The sequence below is a fragment of the Alternaria alternata genome (assembly GCF_001642055.1).
Source record: "Alternaria alternata strain SRC1lrK2f unplaced genomic scaffold CC77scaffold_3, whole genome shotgun sequence".
Lineage (NCBI taxonomy): Eukaryota > Fungi > Ascomycota > Dothideomycetes > Pleosporales > Pleosporaceae > Alternaria > Alternaria alternata.
The window spans coordinates 283,028-301,911 of NW_017306192.1; the positions used below are offsets into that span (position 1 = coordinate 283,028).

An 18,884-nucleotide genomic window follows, 5' to 3' on the forward strand; every position below is an offset into this window, starting at 1 on the left:
ACCCTCGACTGGGGCATTTGAACCGGTTCACGCTCGCACTGGCCCCACTTTTGCGTTGTCTTCTTCTGTAGGAGCTTAGGCTAGCTCCCCAATCGACACGATACCACCAGCACAACAATGGACAACCTCACCCCATCGGACCTCTTCTCGCCATCCAAGGCGCGCCAGCAACGTGCGCAGGCTCAGGACTGGGCGCATATCGACTCATGGCTGTCGTACAAGTACGCTGGTCGTACAGTGCCGACGTTCGAGCGCAATGACGAAACGCTCAAAGTACTCCGTGAGCTGTCTATGGCGAACGAGAGGGCGGATGATGAGAGGACGGTAATGGAGCGCTTAGAGAGGGAGGCTTTAAAGGAGCTGGATGAGGTATGAGAATTATAGGTCCGCAATAGCAGTCGCGCTTCGAGCACACCGCTCACGACGGTAGGTCCAAAGGAATGAAGACGACGAACAGATACTATCGAGCCTCAAAGCAAGCCTGACTCCCGAAGGCGAGCAGGCGCTTGATGCGCTGGCATCTACAGCTGTAGCCCTCAATGCACCGGCCGCCAACCCTGAGACCATCGCGCACGCTCTCATACAGCATACGACCGCCTCACAGAGCCTCACGAATCAGCTGGCGCATATTCACACGCTACAGAACTACTTGGATAAGCAGCAAACCCTCCTCCGAACCCAACTGCACGAGCTGCAAACGAACCCCGCCTTCGCAACGCCGTCCAGTCTCCAGCGCCAGACGACGGAACAGACGCGTCAGGTTAAGCACCTACGTACAAAGATCCGCGAACACGAAGACAAATTGTCGTCCCTTCAATCATCGCAGTCGCGAAATATGACGCCAGGATCCAAGAACATTGGATCTGCCGAGGCCATCACCGACATGTTGGAGCAGCAGAAGGTTCTGGATGAGCTGCGAGAACGAGTCGAGGGCTTGGAGCGGCAGGTTGCCGAGTTTGGCGGCTTACCTGCAGACAAGGAAGCTGCCAGGAAAGAAGTGGGTAAGCTGGAGGTTAGGCTTGACGAGTTACGTAGGAGCAGAGACGAGTTGTTCGAGGGCATGATTGGATAGTAGTGGTACAAGACGGCTATAGACTACAAGACCCTTGGAATTCTACCTTGACCTACACTGGCGCATCCGTCAACGGCACATACTGTACACCATACAACTTTTGGCGCTCAAGACTACCGTCTTCCTTCTTGTCGATGACATAAATATACTGCGCCCAGCCTTCGGCGACTGGGACAAAGAGCCGGCCCGGAGCTTTCAATTGATCGGTCAAGGCCTGGTGGTGGACAGCAGCAGCAGCTCCGACATGAATGGCATCGTACGGCGCACCCTCTGCCCAACCTTTCCGCCCATCTCCGGTCACAAATTTGACATGCCCTGACTCCAACATGCTCTGTCCCTCTTCTGACTTCCGCATGTTGCTGTCTGCTAGATCGTTCAAGGGCTGAATATGATCGATGCCAATGACGGTTCCGTTAGGCGCAACTAGGTTGGCGAGAACAGCTGTAAGATAGCCTGAGCCGGAACCGACATCAAGGACTTTGGCACCGGGCTGCAGGTGGTCGAGAAGTGTTTCGCACGCTGAAGCATGCATGTGCGGTGCGGAGATGGTGGCCTTGTGGCCTATAGGCTGTGGAGAATCTTCGTAAGGTGATGCTGGGGCGTAGTGCGCGCGGTCAACCTATTGACTGTTATTATACCTGAACTAGTTGTTGTTTTCGACACGTCTAATCCTACCCGTAGCATGGCGTCTCTGACACGTTCAGACCCAATAAGCTTGTTATTTACGAGATTTGTGATCAGCGCCTCGTTAGTCTCTCCAGAACTTCGCCAAGCCATGCTGAAAGCTCTACTCTGTACCTCGATATGGCGGTGACTGGTGGAAAGAGAGGGCCCGCGTATGCGGTTGAGCTTAGTTAGGAACGGCACCGTGAGTAGAGATGTTTTAGGAAAGCAAGGGGAAAGGATACTATAGTCAAGTAGATATGTACTCATGTGTATTGTTGACCACCATGAAGCTCCAGGCTAACGCGATTATGACTGTCAATAGCTCATGGTGCATGCATAGAGTACATGTGGCAAGCGCGCCCAGGTGAGGAGCTCGTGGAGCTGTCAATGAGGGGTGTGATGTAAGGGACGCGACATGCTTGATCCCTGCTATCGATAAGACGACCCTTGTCGCGCCAAAAGTCCAGAGAAATTTCGCGTCGCATTCGACCAACCCTCAAGCACAACCGCCATGGCCCCACCCGCGACAAAACGAAGGAAGCTCGAGCACAGCGACTCGGAAGCTGAGAGCGAAGGGAGTTTTGCTGACTTTGGTGAGGCCGACACTGGAGCCGCGCTGGACGCAAGCAACGCCGAAGATGCAACCGCCCAGAGCGGAGACGACATGGACGGCGTGGAAGCCGCCGAAGATGGCGAGGATGACGAGAGCATAAGCGAGGATGAGGAAAATGACTTCGAGGAAGAGGCAGATGTTCATCCGAGCAGAAAGCAGACCACCGCCGGCAAAGCGACGAGCGCAGCGAAGCCACCTAAGAGACCTGCGCCGAGCCTCCAGGACGGCGTATACACCGCCGAGTCCTTCAAGTCAAACATGTTCAAGCTCCAGCTGGATGAGCTGTTGGATCAGGTCAAGCTGAAGTACGGCAAGAGAGAAGCTCCTGCAGAGAACGCAATGCGAACCCTCAAGACCATCATTGAGCAGATACCCAGCCGCGATCCACTACCGGTTCGTTACAGAAGAATTGAGTGGAAGAAACATAAGCTGACAATACGCAGATCGCTGAAGCCGAGAAAGCCCTCAAGTCAGCCGGTGTCGCAGTTCCCTTCCCCACTCCTCGCCCGCCGAAAGACGCCTTGTATAAGCTGCAGTATGAACGACCTGCGAGCATCAATGCGACCGGCAGTTACCCGCTCAAGACTGCGACTCGACACGAAGACGTCTTCTCCGTCGATCTGGTAGTCACAATGCCGAAGAGCATCTTCACCGACAAGGACTATTTGAACCACCGATACTTCTACAAGCGCTCGTACTATCTGGCTTGTTTGGCTGCTGGGATCAAGTCTTCGAAAGAGCACAAGTTCAAACTGTCTTTCGACACTCTGAATGGAAACCAGCTCCAGCCCATTTTGACTGTACGTCCGAGCGGAAATGGGGATGCTGATGACTTCTCGAGCTCCAAATGCCATATCAACATCTTGGTCGCATTGCCAGAAAACACCTTTGCGCCAGGTAAACTTTTGCCCAACTCGAACTGCGTGCGCCCCAAAGGCAGCGACGACGAAGCGTCTGGCAAGGCTCTTGCTGCAACGCCATTCTACAACAACACCCTACAGTCGGACACCAACGTCACAGCCTACCTCAAGCTTCTCCACGGTACCGCATCGAGAGCTGAAGCGTTCAAGGATGCTTGTATACTTGGTCGTATTTGGCTGAAGCAGCGTGGTTTTGCCAGTCAGCTTCGCAAGGGGGGATTTGGCAATTTCGAATGGGCTGCAATAATGGCTATACTCTTGCAGCCGAATGCCGGAACTGGCGCTCAAACCGTTTCTTCTGGTTTCAGTAGCTATCAACTCTTCAAGTCGACACTGCAGTTCTTGTCGAGAGGCGATCTTACCAAGAAACCATTCATCTTCCAGGCAACCAACATTACTATACCAAAGACAGAGACTTCGCCTGTCGTGTTTGACGGACCGCGAGGACAGAACGTCCTTTTCAAGATGACCCCATGGTCCTACTCGCGCTTGCGATCTGAAGCCAAAGCAACTGTAGACATGCTGAGCGACTCTGTGTTCGATCACTTCGACGCTGCCTTTATTCTGAAGACAGAGTTGTTGAAGTACCGTTACGACGCCACACTCGAAATCCCCTTCGCGTCGCTTGGATTTGATACAGCAGGCGAGGAATACGACCAACGTATTACCGAGACTTGCAGGAAAATCAACAGTACCCTGACCCGCGCTCTTGGTGACCGTATCACAGCTCTGTCTTTTACTATGCCTGGAGAGGAATCCTGGTCCATATCATCGCGACGCCCGCAAGAAAAGCAAAGCAAGAGCATACTTGTAAACTTTGCTACGGATCCTGCAAACGCCACTCGTACCGTTGATCATGGCCCTTCCGCAGAGAACAAGCAGGAAGCTGCTTCCTTCCGCAAATTCTGGGGCGAGAAGGCGGAGCTCAGGCGCTTCAAGGATGGTAGCATTCTCGAGAGTGTTGTTTGGTCCGTCAAAGACACATCAGCTTCGGTGATGGAACAGATTGTGCTTTACATCTTAGGTAAGCATGTGGGCGACAAAGTGGCAGAGTCAGCCAGGTTCTCAAGTGATGCGTTCGGCCGCCTTATACCGGCTGGTCAGATGCAGGGACAATCCGGAACGGCGCCATTCTTACCCATTATGAACGCTTTCAGTGCAATGGAGAAGGACATCCGGGACTTGGAAGAGCTCCCGCTTCGACTTCGTCATCTGAGAGCCGCGGACCCGCAATTACGTTATTCATCCATCGATGTTCCATCCCCAGGCCACACTCCTGCCTCAGTCGTACTACAATTTGAAGGTTCTGGACGCTGGCCGGATGACCTTTGTGCCATACAGCGGACCAAGATCGCTTTCCTGCTCAGGCTAGCTGAGCTTTTGTCAAAGCTCGAAGCCGGCTACGTCGCTCGTGTTGGCATGGAGAACCCGTCACAGCCAGCTCAGAACCAGGCGTTCCTTGATGTCACTGTGGTTGCGGGTTTCACGTTCCGAATCCGTATCTATCACGACCGTGAGCCTACTCTGTTCGATCGTCAAATCAAGGATAAGTCGCTGGATGGCGTATCGAGAGAGTCCGCGGCTACATCCCTGGCATTGTACAAGCGCGAGTTCGTACAGGCGCCTCTACATTCGCAAGTCCTACAAACCCTATGTACCCGATTCCTGGCCCTTTCACCAGCGATACGGTTGACGAAGAAGTGGTTCGCGTCGCACCTCCTCGCCCCACACTTTTCCCCTGAACTTATTGAGCTTCTCGTCATTCGCACGTTCCTACAACCATATCCTTGGCCCGTACCTTCAACCGCAACCACCGGTTTCCTACGAACATTGTCATGGATCAGTCGATGGGACTGGAGACATGTCCCGCTCATTGTAGACTTCTCAACAACATTTTCTGCAAACCCTGCAGATCTGGAGGACACCACATCCAAAGGCATGAAGTCTGAAGATCTCGACCGGTTGCGGACACGATTCGAAGCATGGCGTCGCATAGATCCCGCTATGAACCGCGTCGTGCTCTTCGCTGCGACCAATCTAGACGAAGAGGGTACAACTTGGACAAACAAAGCAAAGCCCGAGAAGGTCGTTGCTGCGCGCTTGACCGCATTGGCGAAGGCCGCTACACAGGCTGTTCGTGCGGACGAAGAACGTCTGCTGGGGCACATCAACAACATAGATGCTGCTAAGATGCAAGAGGCTCTGAACCCAGGATTGCTCTTCACACCTGGTGTCTCCGACTTCGATATAGTCATAACTGTATCATCAAAGTACACTCTCAGACCAACAAAATCTACCAAGAGCACACCCAAGTTCAAGAACCTCGACCTTCAAAAGGCAACATCAAGTTTATCGCCGGCCGTAACACCACTTCCACAGCTTTTTGCACAAGATCTGTTAGATGTCTATGGCGATGCTGTGTTATGGTTCTGGGACCCGGAGACACTGGACAAAATTGTCGGATTATGGAATCCGATAGCCACCGCACAGAGAGGTTGGAAGATCAAAGCTGGATGGAACAGCGTGCCAGTCACTGGAAAGAAGGATACCGTTGAGATCAAAGTAAATTCAGAGGTCATTGTGCATGAGATTAAGCGACTAGGTGGGGAATTGGTTAAGAGCATTGACGTCAAGAGCTAGTGTGTTGTAGGTAATCAGAGAATAGGAGCTTCTATCACAAGATTTTCAGAGAGACAATGAAACGGATTCAGTACCCAGTTCATTAACGTTCTCAAACATAGCATCAGCAGCGCGTTATGTATCTGGTGTACTCAACAATAATGTGGCTCAGTAGCCAAGACGCGCGTTTTGGCAGGATCGAAGGATGAGCATGCCAAATGCACAATACCGCACCTCTGCAATCCGTTCCCTAATTCGGCCTTGACTAGTTTGTTCCGAAAATAACGTAGAAACGGCAACGAAAGATAGAGATCTAGCATGAAAATGCTGGGATGCATGGAGCGTGTTCGCCCCTGACGCTTTTTCGTTACTGCCACAAGCGTACATACGAAGTATAACCATTCGGTCGACATGACAAGTCTACCAAACTCTTCTTAGCATAGCATGTCGCTATTCCCACTCTCAGGCCCGCAGTTCCACGCCACAATGCCCAAAGTAGTTAAAGTATAGTCCAGACTGCCAAGGGTTATCAACGCGGTACCCTCAACACTATCTCAAGTACACGTGACAAGGGTCATAGCGTAGACTCTTGTGATATAAAACCTATGGGTTTCGGCCGATGTCACGTGTCTACTTTGCTGCATTCAGCCTGGAGGACTTCGCTTAGCTTGGAGTACCCGCCTCCTTCGTCTCTGTTGGTCTGTGCGTGCTTACTCGGTATATGCTGCATCGACTATGCCTGGTAGAGGCACTAGTTGGCTCCTGGTTCAAGGTGAATAGAAGGGAATATAAGATGGAGGGTATGGTAGTGAAAGATACTCAACAATATGTCTCCTCATATTTTCTCAAGTGGCCTGCGGGCTTGTACTGAAGAGGAATGGATAAAGACTACACTTGTAACGCCTCTCATTTCTTGTGTTGGCAGAGAAGAGCAGGGCTTGAAAAGGTATCTGGGAATCAAGTATGGCAAGCTGGGGGATTGGCTTGCGGCGCCTAAGCTTGTTGCTGAGTATGGGGAGAAAATGGTTGATGCTACAGAGTTCGGGTAAGTCACTTCTGTTCCACTCATCTCATCCTTCAAGTAGCGTACTTACAACACTAGACCTCGTGCGCCAGCAATGGACGGTTGCGCATTCGAGCAGTCAACCCTGATCCAATGTACTATCGGCACTGGCCCTGAGATTCCCATGTCCAGCACTGAGTGCCTCAACCTCAACATTACTGCTCCATCCCTTCCCAGTGGTATGAGTATTGCCGTCCCGGTGATGGTCTTCGTACATGGCGGTGGATTCATCATGGGCGCAAACTCCTGGCCGCAGTACGATCCAGCGCGTCTAGTCAGAATGAGCGCAAAACTTGGCACCCCAGTTATCGTCGTCAACGTGAACTACCGTCTAGGTGCCCCAGGAAACCTGACGAGCGAGGAATTGAGGAAAGCTGGATACCCTGGGAACAACAGTTTGAGGGATCAAAGATGTGCGTTGCAGTGGGTTAGAAAGCACATCGGTGCATTCGGAGGTGACGCGGATAACGTTACCTTGTTTGGTGAGAGCGCTGGTGCTGGTACGTTGTTGTTCCGTGGCATTTCAGTGGGCTGTAACAGAGCTAACCAGGTAAACAGTCTCGGTGTTGCATCAATTGAGTTCCAAAGAGCCATTGTTCAGACGTGCGATAAGCATGTCGGGAACACCGATCATGCTCAAGCCACTATCACCGTCTGTTGCTGAGAGATCATATAACGCCATCGTGCAAAAACTAGGCCTCACGCACGTTTCGACCCAGGAACGTATCAATAGTCTTATTGCCATGAGTCCGGAGGAACTTGTTGAAAAGACTCCAATGGATATGCCACTTCTACCTTACATCGATGGCGATATTCTCTCAGAAGCAGCCACATTCACGCAACTTTCGACCGATACACTCCAGAGTCTGAACAACAGCTGGTGCGAAGAGTTGCTGATAGGATCATGTGCTCATGATGGCAATGTCTTCTTCTTCATGGGCCTTCCGAATGATGGGTCGGCGTCGGCGATCCATTCATCCTTCTCTCGCAATCTTCCTACGTCTGTCACCCAAGCCGTCTTATCAGCATATGGCGTTACACCTTCAACCCCTGACGATGAGGCCATGTCCTCCATCGTCAATTTAGCGACAGACATTGCGTACCGTCTCCCTGCAAAGTACTACGCTCGCGCATTCAAAGGGAAGGTTTCCTCCTACTTCTTCACCGAGCCAAATCCTTGGCAAGGCAGGTTCGAGGGCAAAAGTACGCATATGTTGGATGCGGCGTTCTTGTTCCAGAACTTCGAAGAAAACCTTCCTGTTGAGGCGAAGAAGACGGCTCGAAGATTAGCTGAGGACTTCATAACTTTTGTGCATGGACAGGCTGGTAGTGCATGGGCAGAAGGAAGGACCAAGGTTTATGGGCCAGAAATTGAGGAAGGAAATAAACTGGAAAATGTCGATCTAGATTGTCTGAGCGCGGCGTGGGACATGTTCGTTTCCGGTAAGTAGATTGGCAGGAATTTGCATAGCGATTTTGGCTCGACGCTTCCAAGACCATTCTGCGCTCTCGTACTAACCAAGCATATCCGTTGGAAAAAATATATAATCTAACTGTTGGTAAAGTCGTGTTTCTCGCCGAGGTATCTTCACGTGTAGATATCACCCAAGATGCACATCGGTCGGAAGTCCCCGAGCACCTTCACCCCCGCACGCTCCATGTAGTTTAGTGCGGGGTAACCTGTATCTGTCCACAACTCCCGGCGTGCTTCATGTGGGGTCTTCGCGACCCATCTCCACGCCCCATGGCCACAACCACGATGATGCCTGCCGCGCAGCTTAGCCGGAGGATGCGTCCGATCGGCAAAGACGCGAGCTTGGAGCAAGAGTCACCGGAACGACATATAGTACCTTTTACTTGCAAACCCTAGAGTTACCTTCGCAACTCGCATCATATCTGGAATAAACGGAGTAAAAGGATAATAACAAACATGTCAAAACCGGTGGCTATCGTAACAGGTGCAGGCTCCGGCATCGGCGAAGCAGTAGCAACCCACCTGTACAGCAAAGGCTATAAAGTCGTCATCGCAGACCTGAATCCATCATCAGGCGAACGTGTAGCCGCAAGCCTTGGCCCCGACGCGATTTTTCACCAAACCGATGTTTCCTCCTATAAATCGCAAGCACAGCTCTTCAAGCGCGCTTACGAATGGGGTGGCAACCGTCTGGACTTTTGCCATGCAAATGCTGGTATCGACGATAGACAGAACATCTTTGAGGATATGGACAAGGAAGAGGTGGATGAAGAAGGTCTGGTGAAGAAGTTGAATACGAAGACTATGGAGGTCAACCTCGAGGGCGTGATGCAGGGATTGTGGCTGTTCAAGTATTATGTTAGAAGAAGCAAGGAGGCAGGTGGTGGGAAGGGTAAATTCGTCGCCACGAGTAGTGCGGCCGGTTTATAGTAAGTACTTCTTTTCCTGGTGCTTGTGTTGAGACCGAGCACGAGACTAACGAGAGCCCAAGTTCCATGATACAATGCCCTCAGTACACAGCCAGCAAGTATGGCGTGGTGGGTCTGTGCCGCGCCTCTGGACCCGTATTCGTCAAGGAGGGCATCACAGTTAACGCAATCTGCCCAGCCTTTATTCCAACAAACCTCTGTCCTCCAGAAGTCGCAAAGCGCTGGCCTAAAGAGCACATTACGCCTTTGTCAACAGTGAACAAGGCTATTGATGCTTTTTTAGCAGATGACACATTGACCGGCCAGGCTGTAGAGTTGTCTCAAGAGAATATCTATTTTAGGCAGCCGGTCGATTACCCGAACGAAAGCCAGCGGTGGATTGGCGAGGAGAGTGATAAGATCTGGAATTTAGGCTACCAGGAACCACCAAAGAGGCAAGGATACTGAGAAAGATACAGCAAGTAGTACTTTTACAATGATCAAAACTCCTGTTCAATAATCCAATCCATCTCTTTCTGCTCTCTCGCTCTCCTCTCTCATAACCTTGGCATGCGCCTCACTCCTAGGCCGGATATCACAATGGAATGGCTCCGGCACACTAAAGAACCCAGGCTCCATCTTTGTGTTGACATGTGCTTCTTTGCCTTCTTTTCCAACCTTCTTAGTAAGGTTAAACCCCCAAAGTACCCGGGACACGTTGATAAAAAGTGAACGTTCGGCGACGTGCACGCCTGGACATGAGCGTCGTCCTGCGCCATAGGCGAAGTGGTCACGCTCTGAAGGATCGGCAGTATTCATGTAGTGTGCTGCAGATGCAGTATGGTTTAGGTAGCGAGAGGGATCGAAAGCTGAGGGATTGGGCCAGAGGTCTGGGTCGTTGTGAATTGCCCTGTGACGATCAGTAAAATCTTCATCTCAGGATGCCAACAAGTAAAGTGAAGAGACAGAGAGTCATACCACCAGTTCAGCACTACAATACTTCCCTTGGGAATGAACCAGCCCTCGTACCAGTCATCCTCGCTAGTCGCATGCGGCATTCCAAATTTGTTCACTGGTCTCCACCTCAATACTTCCTTAATCACACCTCTCACATAGGGCAAATTCTCCTCATCCTCCCACGTCGGCAATCTGTCCTTGCCAACCACACGATCCAACTCTTCCTGTGCCTTCTTTTGCGCCTCAGGGAATAAAACCATAGAAAGGACAAAGTTGTTCAGTGTCGTACCGGTAGTTTCAGACCCGGCTTCAATCAGCCCACCGCACGTGTACGCTGCAGCCAGCTCATCGATGCCCGACTTCTCGGGTCCGTTCAGGTAAAATGTCTTTGTGAAGCAATCTTTTGCTACTCCGGCATCCGTGTCCTTCTTGAGCTTGTTCCAGAGATCAAGGTACACTTTGCTATCCTGTTCATGGAGCTTCTGGCCGTGTGTTCTCCAATTCCCGAACAGCCATTGCGGTAAGGACGCTAGCGCAGGAAACGAATCAATGGCCCATGCTCCTGGTGCAGTATTTCTAGTGAAGCGCTCCAGCACGTCGTAGATGCGTTTTATGAGTGGATCGTCCCAACTGGGTATGCGATAGCCATATGTGACCAGCATTATGACGCTGGCGGAGTAGCGTCTGTTGATGGACATGAAATCGTTGGAATCTTGCATCAATTGTTTTAACAGAACTTTGCTCTCAAAGTCTTGAACAGGTTGGTAATTGATACTCGCGTTGAGATTGAGGAGCGCGTGGCTATGTTTTCGGATGCTGCGCCACCTGGGTCCATATTGCATGAACAATTGGCGTCGCCCTGCGGATAAGACATCTTGTGCCATGGGTGCAGGGGCTCGTGAGGAATAGATGTTCGATTTCTTATCCATCAAGTCTTTGACGGCCTTTGGTGAAGATAGCCATATGTAGTCTGTTCCGCCAATCTTGGTATGAAATACATGACCATATTGTTTGCGCCATGCGACGACTTTATCACGCACAGCTTCCGTATCTGCGAGCTCGAAGAGAGAACCGACGAATGGGTGCCCTTTTGGGCCTGGTGGTAGATGTCGACGCCGAGAATCCTACAGGTGAGGTCAGCAGTGATACGAGACGGGCTATCGGATGAACAACGTTACCTTAATAGCGTTCGGCACAACAATGAAGTATACCGTCAACAAGAGTAGTATTGGTGTTGTAGTGACTAACCCTAGTTTGAGGACGAAAGATGATCTCCAAGATGCCTGAACGATATCGAGGATGGACATGGCCGATGCTCGCTATGTGGAGATGAAAAGCTCAGTCACTACGAATTCTGACTGTTCAAAGATCAACTTCAAGTTTTTTCCCAAGTAGAGCTGGACTATCATAGGTTGAAGTCTTTCAATCTTTACGGTAGCTCTTGTTGGTGCCGCATCAGACCAAGCGTTGGGGTATAGTCGTGGGCGTTGCAGCTTCCCCGCAAATGCCCCACAAACCGATGTACCCCAGAATACACCAGTACGGTACTAGTGGAATGAAGTCGGCAATGAAGATATGAGGTCAGAGTTGAGTAAAAAATTCATGGACAGTAAAGAAAACCGAGCGACACGAAGACTTTACAGTCTCGACAATTGCCGACCATGCCGTTAGATCGCGACGCATCCGGTCTGACATTCGTTCACCACCCCTCCGGTCAGCGAACTCACTACATCCTCGACGACTTTACCGATCCTTGGCAACCCCGAGAGACAATCTTGATACAACATGGTTTTGGGCGGCATGCCGCGTTCTGGTACCATTGGGTCCCAATCTTATCTCGCCAATACCGTGTCATACGACGCGATTTGAGAGGCCACGGACACTCTAGTTATCCAAAGGACACAGCAAAGTATGACTATACCGTAGATTCAATCTTGGAGGAAATCCTCGACACGCTCGACCAACTCAGCGTGGAGAAAGTGCATTTCCTTGGCGAGTCAACTGGAGGTATGCTGGGCGAGATATTCGCAGCCAGGCATCCCGAGAGAGTTTTGAGCTTGACAGTATGCTCAACACCTACTCATTTGCCGCCACAAGCTCTACAACTCTTTGCGTTTGGTAAGAAGAATTGGCCGGCAGCATGCAGGGAGCTTGGATCGCGGGGTTGGGCGGAGGCCTTGTCGCGAGTTCCTGGCACAATTCCGGTTTCGGATCCGCACTATCTTCCGTGGTATCTGGAACAGATTGCTGTTAGTGATGGTGAGGGGTTGGCTCAGTATGCGGAGTTCTTGTCAACACTGGACGCGAGACCGTGGTTGAGGGAGATCAAAGTACCAACATTGATCTTATCGCCAACGCAGAGTGCTGCTGTGAAAGTACAAGACATGGAGGTTTTGGCTGAGACAATCCAAGGAAGTAAGTTGGTGCTCGTCGAGGGCCCGGGCCATGAGATATATGTCAGTCAGGCAGAGAGATGTCAGGAAGCATTCCTCGCTTTCTTGAGGGATGTGAGTAGACAAGGCACTGAAAAAACAAGTCAGCATGACTAATGGTTGTAACTTTTCATTATTGAGTGCTGCCTGTGCCATGTACAGACGTATTCGCTGGTATCGCTTCAATCCGGTTCCAAATACACAATAAAACAATGCCCGCCCATTGTCTGCACGAAACGCCGCCAATGCAACCATGAGTGGGTTTTAACCTGTACGCTCCCAATGCGCCGCTATGCAATTATCATATGATGTGTGAAGCCGATAACGCGAGTAATGGATGTGGTGTGCTACGCACCGGGGTTGGTGGTGTGGCGTATTGCAGTTCATGCTTCTAATCGTTCCCGTTCCCGTCGTCCATTCATATCTAAGGCCATCTTTTTACTGAACTCGTAGCAGCTAATCATGATAGCGCATGCAGGCGCGATCTTGAGACATCTGGCTGCCCAGCCCTTGAACAGACCCGGCATGCCTTGTTCGCGGTAAATATGCGCGAGGAAGCGTGGCATGGATTGGTCTTCTGGCCGTGTTGAGTTTGCGATGTCCTTTGCAGTGTCGCCCATGTGCCGCGCAACTTGTTGGCGTGTCTTTCCAACATCAAACGGTGTAGTGATGAAAGCAGCAACTGCTCCTGACGTAGCACCAGCGATGAAGCTGTCGACCAATGTATCTCTATGGTTTTCCTGGCTTCTTGACCTGCTTCTTCTCCGTACTCTCTCCTCGCCTCGGCCCATGCGGAATTCGAAACCATCGTTCCTAGCCTCCCTTCTTCCTCGTTGGTCTGTCAAAACGTTTCTTGTGGCTTCGTAGCCCCACCAGTACATGGCAGAGAAAGGTACATCGCGCCAGAGGGTTAATGTGAGGCCTCTCCACAAACTGGAGACACCCTGGCTGGCGACCATTTCTCTAAGCCCGTCCATTGTATCGCGGAAGTGCCCAGCGGCGGTGGCAGTAGAATTTGCTGCCTGCATTCGTGTTCGGAATATTTCGATGGGACCCACTGCTACGGCAGCAAGAACTCGTGCAGCGGCTCCTGCCACTAATGGTATGTACGCATCGGAAACAGTTTGTCGCAAAGGTGAGGCTTGTGCTGTTCGCAGCCAGTCGTATCCGGCGAAGTAGATGACGTTTGCAGGCACTGCCATGACTAGGGTCGGTGACAGTCCTCTCCAGAGTGTCCGCGGGCCCTCGTTCTGGGCAATCTTGCGCAGACCGTCCCATGTGCTATTTATGGTTTTGCGTTCGACCTCCTCCACGGCACAGCTCAAATCGGCGGGGTTTATGGGCGCCATAGTTGGCCCCGCTACGCAGAAGGGTGCCTTGTTGTTCATCCAAAAAACCTCTCTGCAGCACGAGGAGATGCCGAGATTGGGTGGTAGATCGCGGAATTGTGTGAGTGTTGGGCCATTGAATCCGCGTGGGCGTGGCGAGGTGGTCGGGACGGTTTCTTGCGATTGTAGTCGTACGCGGACGACGTCGAGAGGGGTGACTTGCTGGTGTCAGTTCTGGCATGGCAAACAACTGCGTAGATGCGACATACCCAGCAACGACGTGAGGACACTACCCGAGACGGCAGACATCATTTTTTGGCCGAGCGACACTTCTCCCACGCCGGTTGGATCCGCTGCCTCGGCTCGCTGCGTGGCCATCGCCATGTTGCCTACTTTGGGAGTGGCAGCAGGGAGGTGGGGGATAGCCTCGAAGCGGTGCGAGGGGTCTTGTCAGAGGGCTGGATGCGCAAAAAGGGCGTTGTGCGCATTGTCTTCTGGAGTGATGGGCGTGTATAAGTGGTGACGAAGGCGACGGGAAGCTTTGACGCAACGACTTAATTATCGGAGCTACACTTTTTGGCGCGTCATTCCCGCGCCGCCCACGTTGGATGATTGGCCCCTCATGCCGATTGTCAGAGACAAAAGGGCGTCGGCTTATCAGATGGCGCACTGCGCGAGGCTAGAACATGGATCGAGTGGCGCCCGTCATCGCCCTGCCGCAACTTCACAGGCCCCGTCATGCACGCCTAATCACTGCGAGCACCGGAACTTTCTCTAGAGTCACACGTCGATTGAATTCGTATCCTTACTAAAAGCCCGTTGCTAGCCTCTGCATTGGGCCCTGTTCTCGTCCACATCCTGCGACTTCGGACATACCGCGTCTAACCGATACCCAAGTACCACCGCTCTTGGCCAAGTTTGCCATGGACCCTCAAGACGTTCCCACCAACACCGAGGCCGAGCTCGAGTCTTTCCGCCAGAAATGGAGGGAAGAAGTGACTGCCAGATCAAAGGGCAAGGCGCCTGCCTCGTCTGCGTCGGTCAAGAACACCGCTACTTCATCCTCAACGAGCAAATCTCATGCAAACAAAAGCAATGCGCCTGATGTGCAGCATCACACTCGTGCTCGGAGCCTAAGCCTAGAAGGCGGTGACGAAGTCAACTCCTATACCTACCATAATCTGGGTGAGAAGCAGCATGGCCGGAGACTTGATGAAACGAGCGCTCAGACCGCTGCCGCCATTGCTGAGGAGACCGAACCGACGTCTGCTCTAGAACATTATGAGAAAGCCGTAGAAAAGGAAAGCCAAGGTAGTTTGGGTGACAGTGTAGATCTGTACAGAAAAGCATTCAAGGTGCGTTGACTTCAATGTCACCATAAACTATCGTCTGATGTTGGTAGCTCGATTCTGGCGTTCAAGAGACGTACAAAGCGAAGCACTTCCCGCCCTCATATTTCAAGAAACTCAAAGCTGCACAAGCAGCAAGCGCTTCAGTTTCATCATCAACACCAGCATCGTCCCACCCTGTACCCAAACCCCAGGACCCCAACCCATCCAATGCCTCAGCCACAGTGCCCAACACTGCCCACCACTCCCTACATGGTCTCTCTCCCACGTACCAAAGCCTGATCAACGAATACGCCAGCACTTCTATTCTCGGTGAGCTAGCACCAACCGATCTAAGCCCCGCGCCTCCATGTCCGATATCCAGTATCCCGGAAGAGATCATTGTCGAGGTATTGGAGCAACTCGCCATACAAGACATTGCGTCATTCGCTCGCCTGGCCCAAGTGTGTAAACGCCTGGCTTACCTAGTGACCACCGAAGACCGTGTTTGGAAACGTTTAGCTCTAGGGCCCGAATATGGCTTCGCGTCCATGCACTACACATGGTCGTGTCAAGTTGGTGGGAAACCGCTCAATGACGACGACATGGGCGGAATCACTCTAGGTGCCGCAAACCTTGACCTCTCTGATACCGAAGACATCGAAGCCGCAACCGAATCACTCTCTCCAGCAGCACTGACTCAGCTTCTCGTCCCAACACCATACCCCACTTACCGCACACTCTTTCGACAACGCCCTCGCATTCGGTTCAACGGCTGCTACATCAGTACGGTCAACTATACGCGTCCCGGACAAGCACTACCTACAACATCATCCTGGAACTCGCCTATCCATATTGTAACCTACTTCCGCTACCTGCGCTTTCTGCGCGACGGGACATGCATCTCTCTGCTCACCACTACCGAGCCCGCCGATGTGGTTCCCTACTTGTATGTCGAACATATTCACAAGAACCATCACAACCTGCCCACTGCACCAATGAAAGACGCCGTGTTAGGCCGCTGGCGCATGAGCGGTCCGGAGCCTGGCAGCGAGGAACAGGAGGGCACGCTGCATATTGAGAAACCAGGCGCCACGCCGAAGTACATGTACAAGATGGCATTGAGTTTTGGCAATGCAGGGCGAGGAGCTAAGAACAACAAACTTGTTTGGCAAGGGTACTGGAGTTATAACCGATTGACGGATGACTGGGCCGAGTTTGGATTGAAGAATGATCGTGCCTTCTACTTTAGTAGGGTAAAGAGTTATGGCATGAGCTGGGGCGAGAGACGTATCAAGGAGTCGTAACGAGCGTGAAGGAGCAATTCAAAGATCCTTACTAGAATTCACTGCATCGTTTCATGTTCATCGAAAATTCTTCGGTGCGCTTAAGACTTGTGAACAAGATGCTTGTTCGATTCATCATTTTTGCATTATTCATGGACATCTGCGTCTGCGACATGGCGTAGCATAGGTGTCTCTGTCTTGGTATACACTCTCTCTTCTGCTCTGGAGTCTTTACCGTCTGGGCATTCCACGGCCGCGTCCCCTTCCTCCTCCACCCAGCGCCCTCTGTGCAGCGCCAGGCGGTAGCGGCCTGTTGGGGGCTTGTGGTTGCTGTGACTCCTGGTTCTCTGCATATTGTTAGCATTGTTTTGCCCTGGAATGTCATCTCACATACTGATTGTCTCGTCAACGCTCAGGATCAAGCATGCCGCCTCCGTTGCTGCCTGCAGAGCGTTGACTTTGACCAGACTAGGCTCCCAGACGAACCTCTCCATGTTGTTCGCTATGCTCTCTGTTGTAAAGTCGACACCAGCCCAGATGTTGCCCTTCTTGTGTTCTACGCGGAGTCGGTTGAGAATGTCCGTCGCGTCGACACCGGCGTTATCGCAGAGCTGCCTGGGAATGACCTCGAGGGCCTTTGCAAACGCCTTGATAATAGGTTGTTGCTTATGCGGGATGTTCTTGTCGGCGTAGTTGTGTAGGTATGAGGAGATCTCCATCTCGACAGCACCACCTCCGGCAACAATGTTCCTGTTCTTGATCGCACGCTTGACAATCATGATTGCATCGTGCAAGCTTCGCTCGACCTCGGCGATGAACTGCTCTGCACCGCCACGAAGCACCAATGTGCAAGTCTTGGCCTCCGGGCAGCCCTCGAAGAAGTTGAAGCGCTCGCCACCAATTTGTCGCTCCTCAAACGATTCGCAGGTTCCGAGGTGCTTGCTCTGAATATCAGAGCAGGTGGATTGAAGGCTCGCGCCTGTTGCGCGGCATACGCGGTCGAGATCGTCTGCCGCTACGCGTCCAGCACAGAAGATGTCGCGGTCCGCGAAGTACTGTGTCGCCAAATCTCCAATAGGAAGCTTGCTCAGGACAACCTTGGCACCCGTCTTGTATAGCGCTTCCATCTTGTTGTAGATAATCTGCCACTCTGCGTCGACAATCGCCTGATATTCCGAGACCTGCTCTACCCGTACCTCAGCGTTGTCCTTCTCACTCTTCAGCTCAAGTTCGACGTTCAGGCACACGATCTTCGGCTGCTTGAAAGTCTTCGGTTGTTGCTCGAAACCGGCATATGAGAAGGTCTTCTTGAATGCGACACCATTGACAAAAAGCGAATCCTGGAGCGCACCACCAGTAATCTTCTTTACTCCGATGAGCTTCTCGTTCAGCTCGTCCTGGTCGAGCGAGAGTACAGCGTCTACGACCATCTTGGTGAAGAAGTCGGCATTCCTGTGAATCAGCTTGCTGCTCATGGCGGTCGCGGCAAGTTTCTGGAGAGTATCCCGCTGGTTGCCCTCGGCAGTGTCTACGGCGATCTCCATAATCTTGTTGACAGCAAGATGCGATGCTCTCCGGAGGCCTTTCATGATAGTCTGGCTACTGACCCCCTGCTCGACAAAGTCCTTGATCTCCTTCAGTATCTCTCCTGCAATAACCACGACGGAAGTGGTACCATCGCCCACTTCGGCATCTTGCGATCGTGCGATGTCGGTGAGAACGCGGGCGGCGGGGTGGACGATATCAAGGAGCTGTGTACAGTTAGACCCGCTAAGGAAGCTGAAATTTTGCAGCAGGCTCTACCTTCATGACTGTGGCACCATCGTTGGTGATTGTCTGCCTGCCATTCTCATCGACCATGAGTAGATCACCGCCATATGGTCCGAGTGTTCCCTTGATCGTGGCCTGTACAGCAAGGCAAGCGTTGATGTTTGATATTACCTGACCGCGGCCCTGTGACTGATCGGTACCTGAGACTGTTAGCGATGTATGTATCAAAAAGTGTCGAGGCACCTACCCTCCCGCAACACCACAATGGTCGGTGTTTGACCGCCGAACGACATGCTGTCTGATTAGAGAAATACAAAGACTCGGGCCCAGATTGTGGAAGCTTTGAATTCAAATAAAGCTGGTGGTGTGTTGTGAGGGGCACGGTGAGCTATGCGCAGCTGTATGCGGGGATCAAACAAACGCGTCCCATGAATTTTCCCAATCTCCA

General features: G+C 52.0%; 10 protein-coding genes across 10 annotated transcripts; 6 read left to right on the plus strand and 4 right to left on the minus strand.

The window, feature by feature from the left end:
- Nucleotides 1–117: 117 nt before the first annotated feature.
- CC77DRAFT_927985 (hypothetical protein) lies at nucleotides 118–1,072 on the plus strand (the record flags this gene model as incomplete). The annotated part of the gene is made up of 2 exons (XM_018534023.1): nucleotides 118–369; nucleotides 431–1,072. The coding sequence occupies 2 exons, from the start codon at nucleotides 118–120 to the stop codon at nucleotides 1,070–1,072; spliced, it is 894 nt and encodes a 297-aa protein (XP_018389708.1).
- On the minus strand, nucleotides 982–2,107 carry CC77DRAFT_510189 (protein-L-isoaspartate O-methyltransferase). Its single transcript, XM_018531976.1, has 3 exons — nucleotides 1,966–2,107; nucleotides 1,748–1,859; nucleotides 982–1,691 (listed from the first exon to the last, which is right to left on the minus strand). The coding sequence occupies exons 2-3, from the start codon at nucleotides 1,847–1,849 to the stop codon at nucleotides 1,125–1,127; spliced, it is 669 nt and encodes a 222-aa protein (XP_018389709.1). The 5' UTR covers nucleotides 1,850–1,859; nucleotides 1,966–2,107; the 3' UTR covers nucleotides 982–1,124.
- A 129-nt stretch (nucleotides 2,108–2,236) lies between these two features.
- CC77DRAFT_1016669 (Nrap protein) lies at nucleotides 2,237–5,978 on the plus strand. The gene is made up of 2 exons (XM_018524253.1): nucleotides 2,237–2,744; nucleotides 2,795–5,978. Exons 1-2 carry the CDS (start codon nucleotides 2,250–2,252, stop codon nucleotides 5,909–5,911), a joined length of 3,612 nt encoding a protein of 1,203 aa, XP_018389710.1. The 5' UTR covers nucleotides 2,237–2,249; the 3' UTR covers nucleotides 5,912–5,978.
- Nucleotides 5,979–6,603: 625 nt separating this feature from the next.
- On the plus strand, nucleotides 6,604–8,490 carry CC77DRAFT_1016670 (alpha/beta-hydrolase). The gene is made up of 3 exons (XM_018524254.1): nucleotides 6,604–6,935; nucleotides 6,993–7,453; nucleotides 7,512–8,490. Exons 1-3 carry the CDS (start codon nucleotides 6,913–6,915, stop codon nucleotides 8,402–8,404), a joined length of 1,377 nt encoding a protein of 458 aa, XP_018389711.1. The 5' UTR covers nucleotides 6,604–6,912; the 3' UTR covers nucleotides 8,405–8,490.
- A 188-nt stretch (nucleotides 8,491–8,678) lies between these two features.
- Nucleotides 8,679–9,850, plus strand: CC77DRAFT_1046953 (NAD(P)-binding protein). Its single transcript, XM_018527467.1, has 2 exons — nucleotides 8,679–9,356; nucleotides 9,419–9,850. The coding sequence occupies exons 1-2, from the start codon at nucleotides 8,884–8,886 to the stop codon at nucleotides 9,801–9,803; spliced, it is 858 nt and encodes a 285-aa protein (XP_018389712.1). The 5' UTR covers nucleotides 8,679–8,883; the 3' UTR covers nucleotides 9,804–9,850.
- Nucleotides 9,722–11,776, minus strand: CC77DRAFT_510251 (cytochrome P450). Its single transcript, XM_018531979.1, has 3 exons — nucleotides 11,471–11,776; nucleotides 10,314–11,416; nucleotides 9,722–10,245 (listed from the first exon to the last, which is right to left on the minus strand). The coding sequence occupies exons 1-3, from the start codon at nucleotides 11,597–11,599 to the stop codon at nucleotides 9,849–9,851; spliced, it is 1,629 nt and encodes a 542-aa protein (XP_018389713.1). The 5' UTR covers nucleotides 11,600–11,776; the 3' UTR covers nucleotides 9,722–9,848.
- Nucleotides 11,777–11,812: 36 nt separating this feature from the next.
- On the plus strand, nucleotides 11,813–12,841 carry CC77DRAFT_1046954 (alpha/beta-hydrolase; the record flags this gene model as incomplete). The annotated part of the gene is made up of 1 exon (XM_018527468.1): nucleotides 11,813–12,841. The coding sequence occupies exon 1, from the start codon at nucleotides 11,954–11,956 to the stop codon at nucleotides 12,839–12,841; it is 888 nt and encodes a 295-aa protein (XP_018389714.1). The 5' UTR covers nucleotides 11,813–11,953.
- A 133-nt stretch (nucleotides 12,842–12,974) lies between these two features.
- Nucleotides 12,975–14,705, minus strand: CC77DRAFT_510264 (mitochondrial carrier). Its single transcript, XM_018531980.1, has 2 exons — nucleotides 14,322–14,705; nucleotides 12,975–14,270 (listed from the first exon to the last, which is right to left on the minus strand). The coding sequence occupies exons 1-2, from the start codon at nucleotides 14,434–14,436 to the stop codon at nucleotides 13,108–13,110; spliced, it is 1,278 nt and encodes a 425-aa protein (XP_018389715.1). The 5' UTR covers nucleotides 14,437–14,705; the 3' UTR covers nucleotides 12,975–13,107.
- Nucleotides 14,667–16,763, plus strand: CC77DRAFT_955076 (hypothetical protein). Its single transcript, XM_018535472.1, has 2 exons — nucleotides 14,667–15,407; nucleotides 15,455–16,763. Exons 1-2 carry the CDS (start codon nucleotides 14,976–14,978, stop codon nucleotides 16,685–16,687), a joined length of 1,665 nt encoding a protein of 554 aa, XP_018389716.1. The 5' UTR covers nucleotides 14,667–14,975; the 3' UTR covers nucleotides 16,688–16,763.
- On the minus strand, nucleotides 16,514–18,849 carry CC77DRAFT_981249 (T-complex protein 1 subunit eta). The gene is made up of 4 exons (XM_018536078.1): nucleotides 18,684–18,849; nucleotides 18,470–18,636; nucleotides 17,061–18,417; nucleotides 16,514–17,013 (listed from the first exon to the last, which is right to left on the minus strand). The coding sequence occupies exons 1-4, from the start codon at nucleotides 18,727–18,729 to the stop codon at nucleotides 16,898–16,900; spliced, it is 1,686 nt and encodes a 561-aa protein (XP_018389717.1). The 5' UTR covers nucleotides 18,730–18,849; the 3' UTR covers nucleotides 16,514–16,897.
- Between the last annotated feature and the right edge of the window lie 35 nt (nucleotides 18,850–18,884).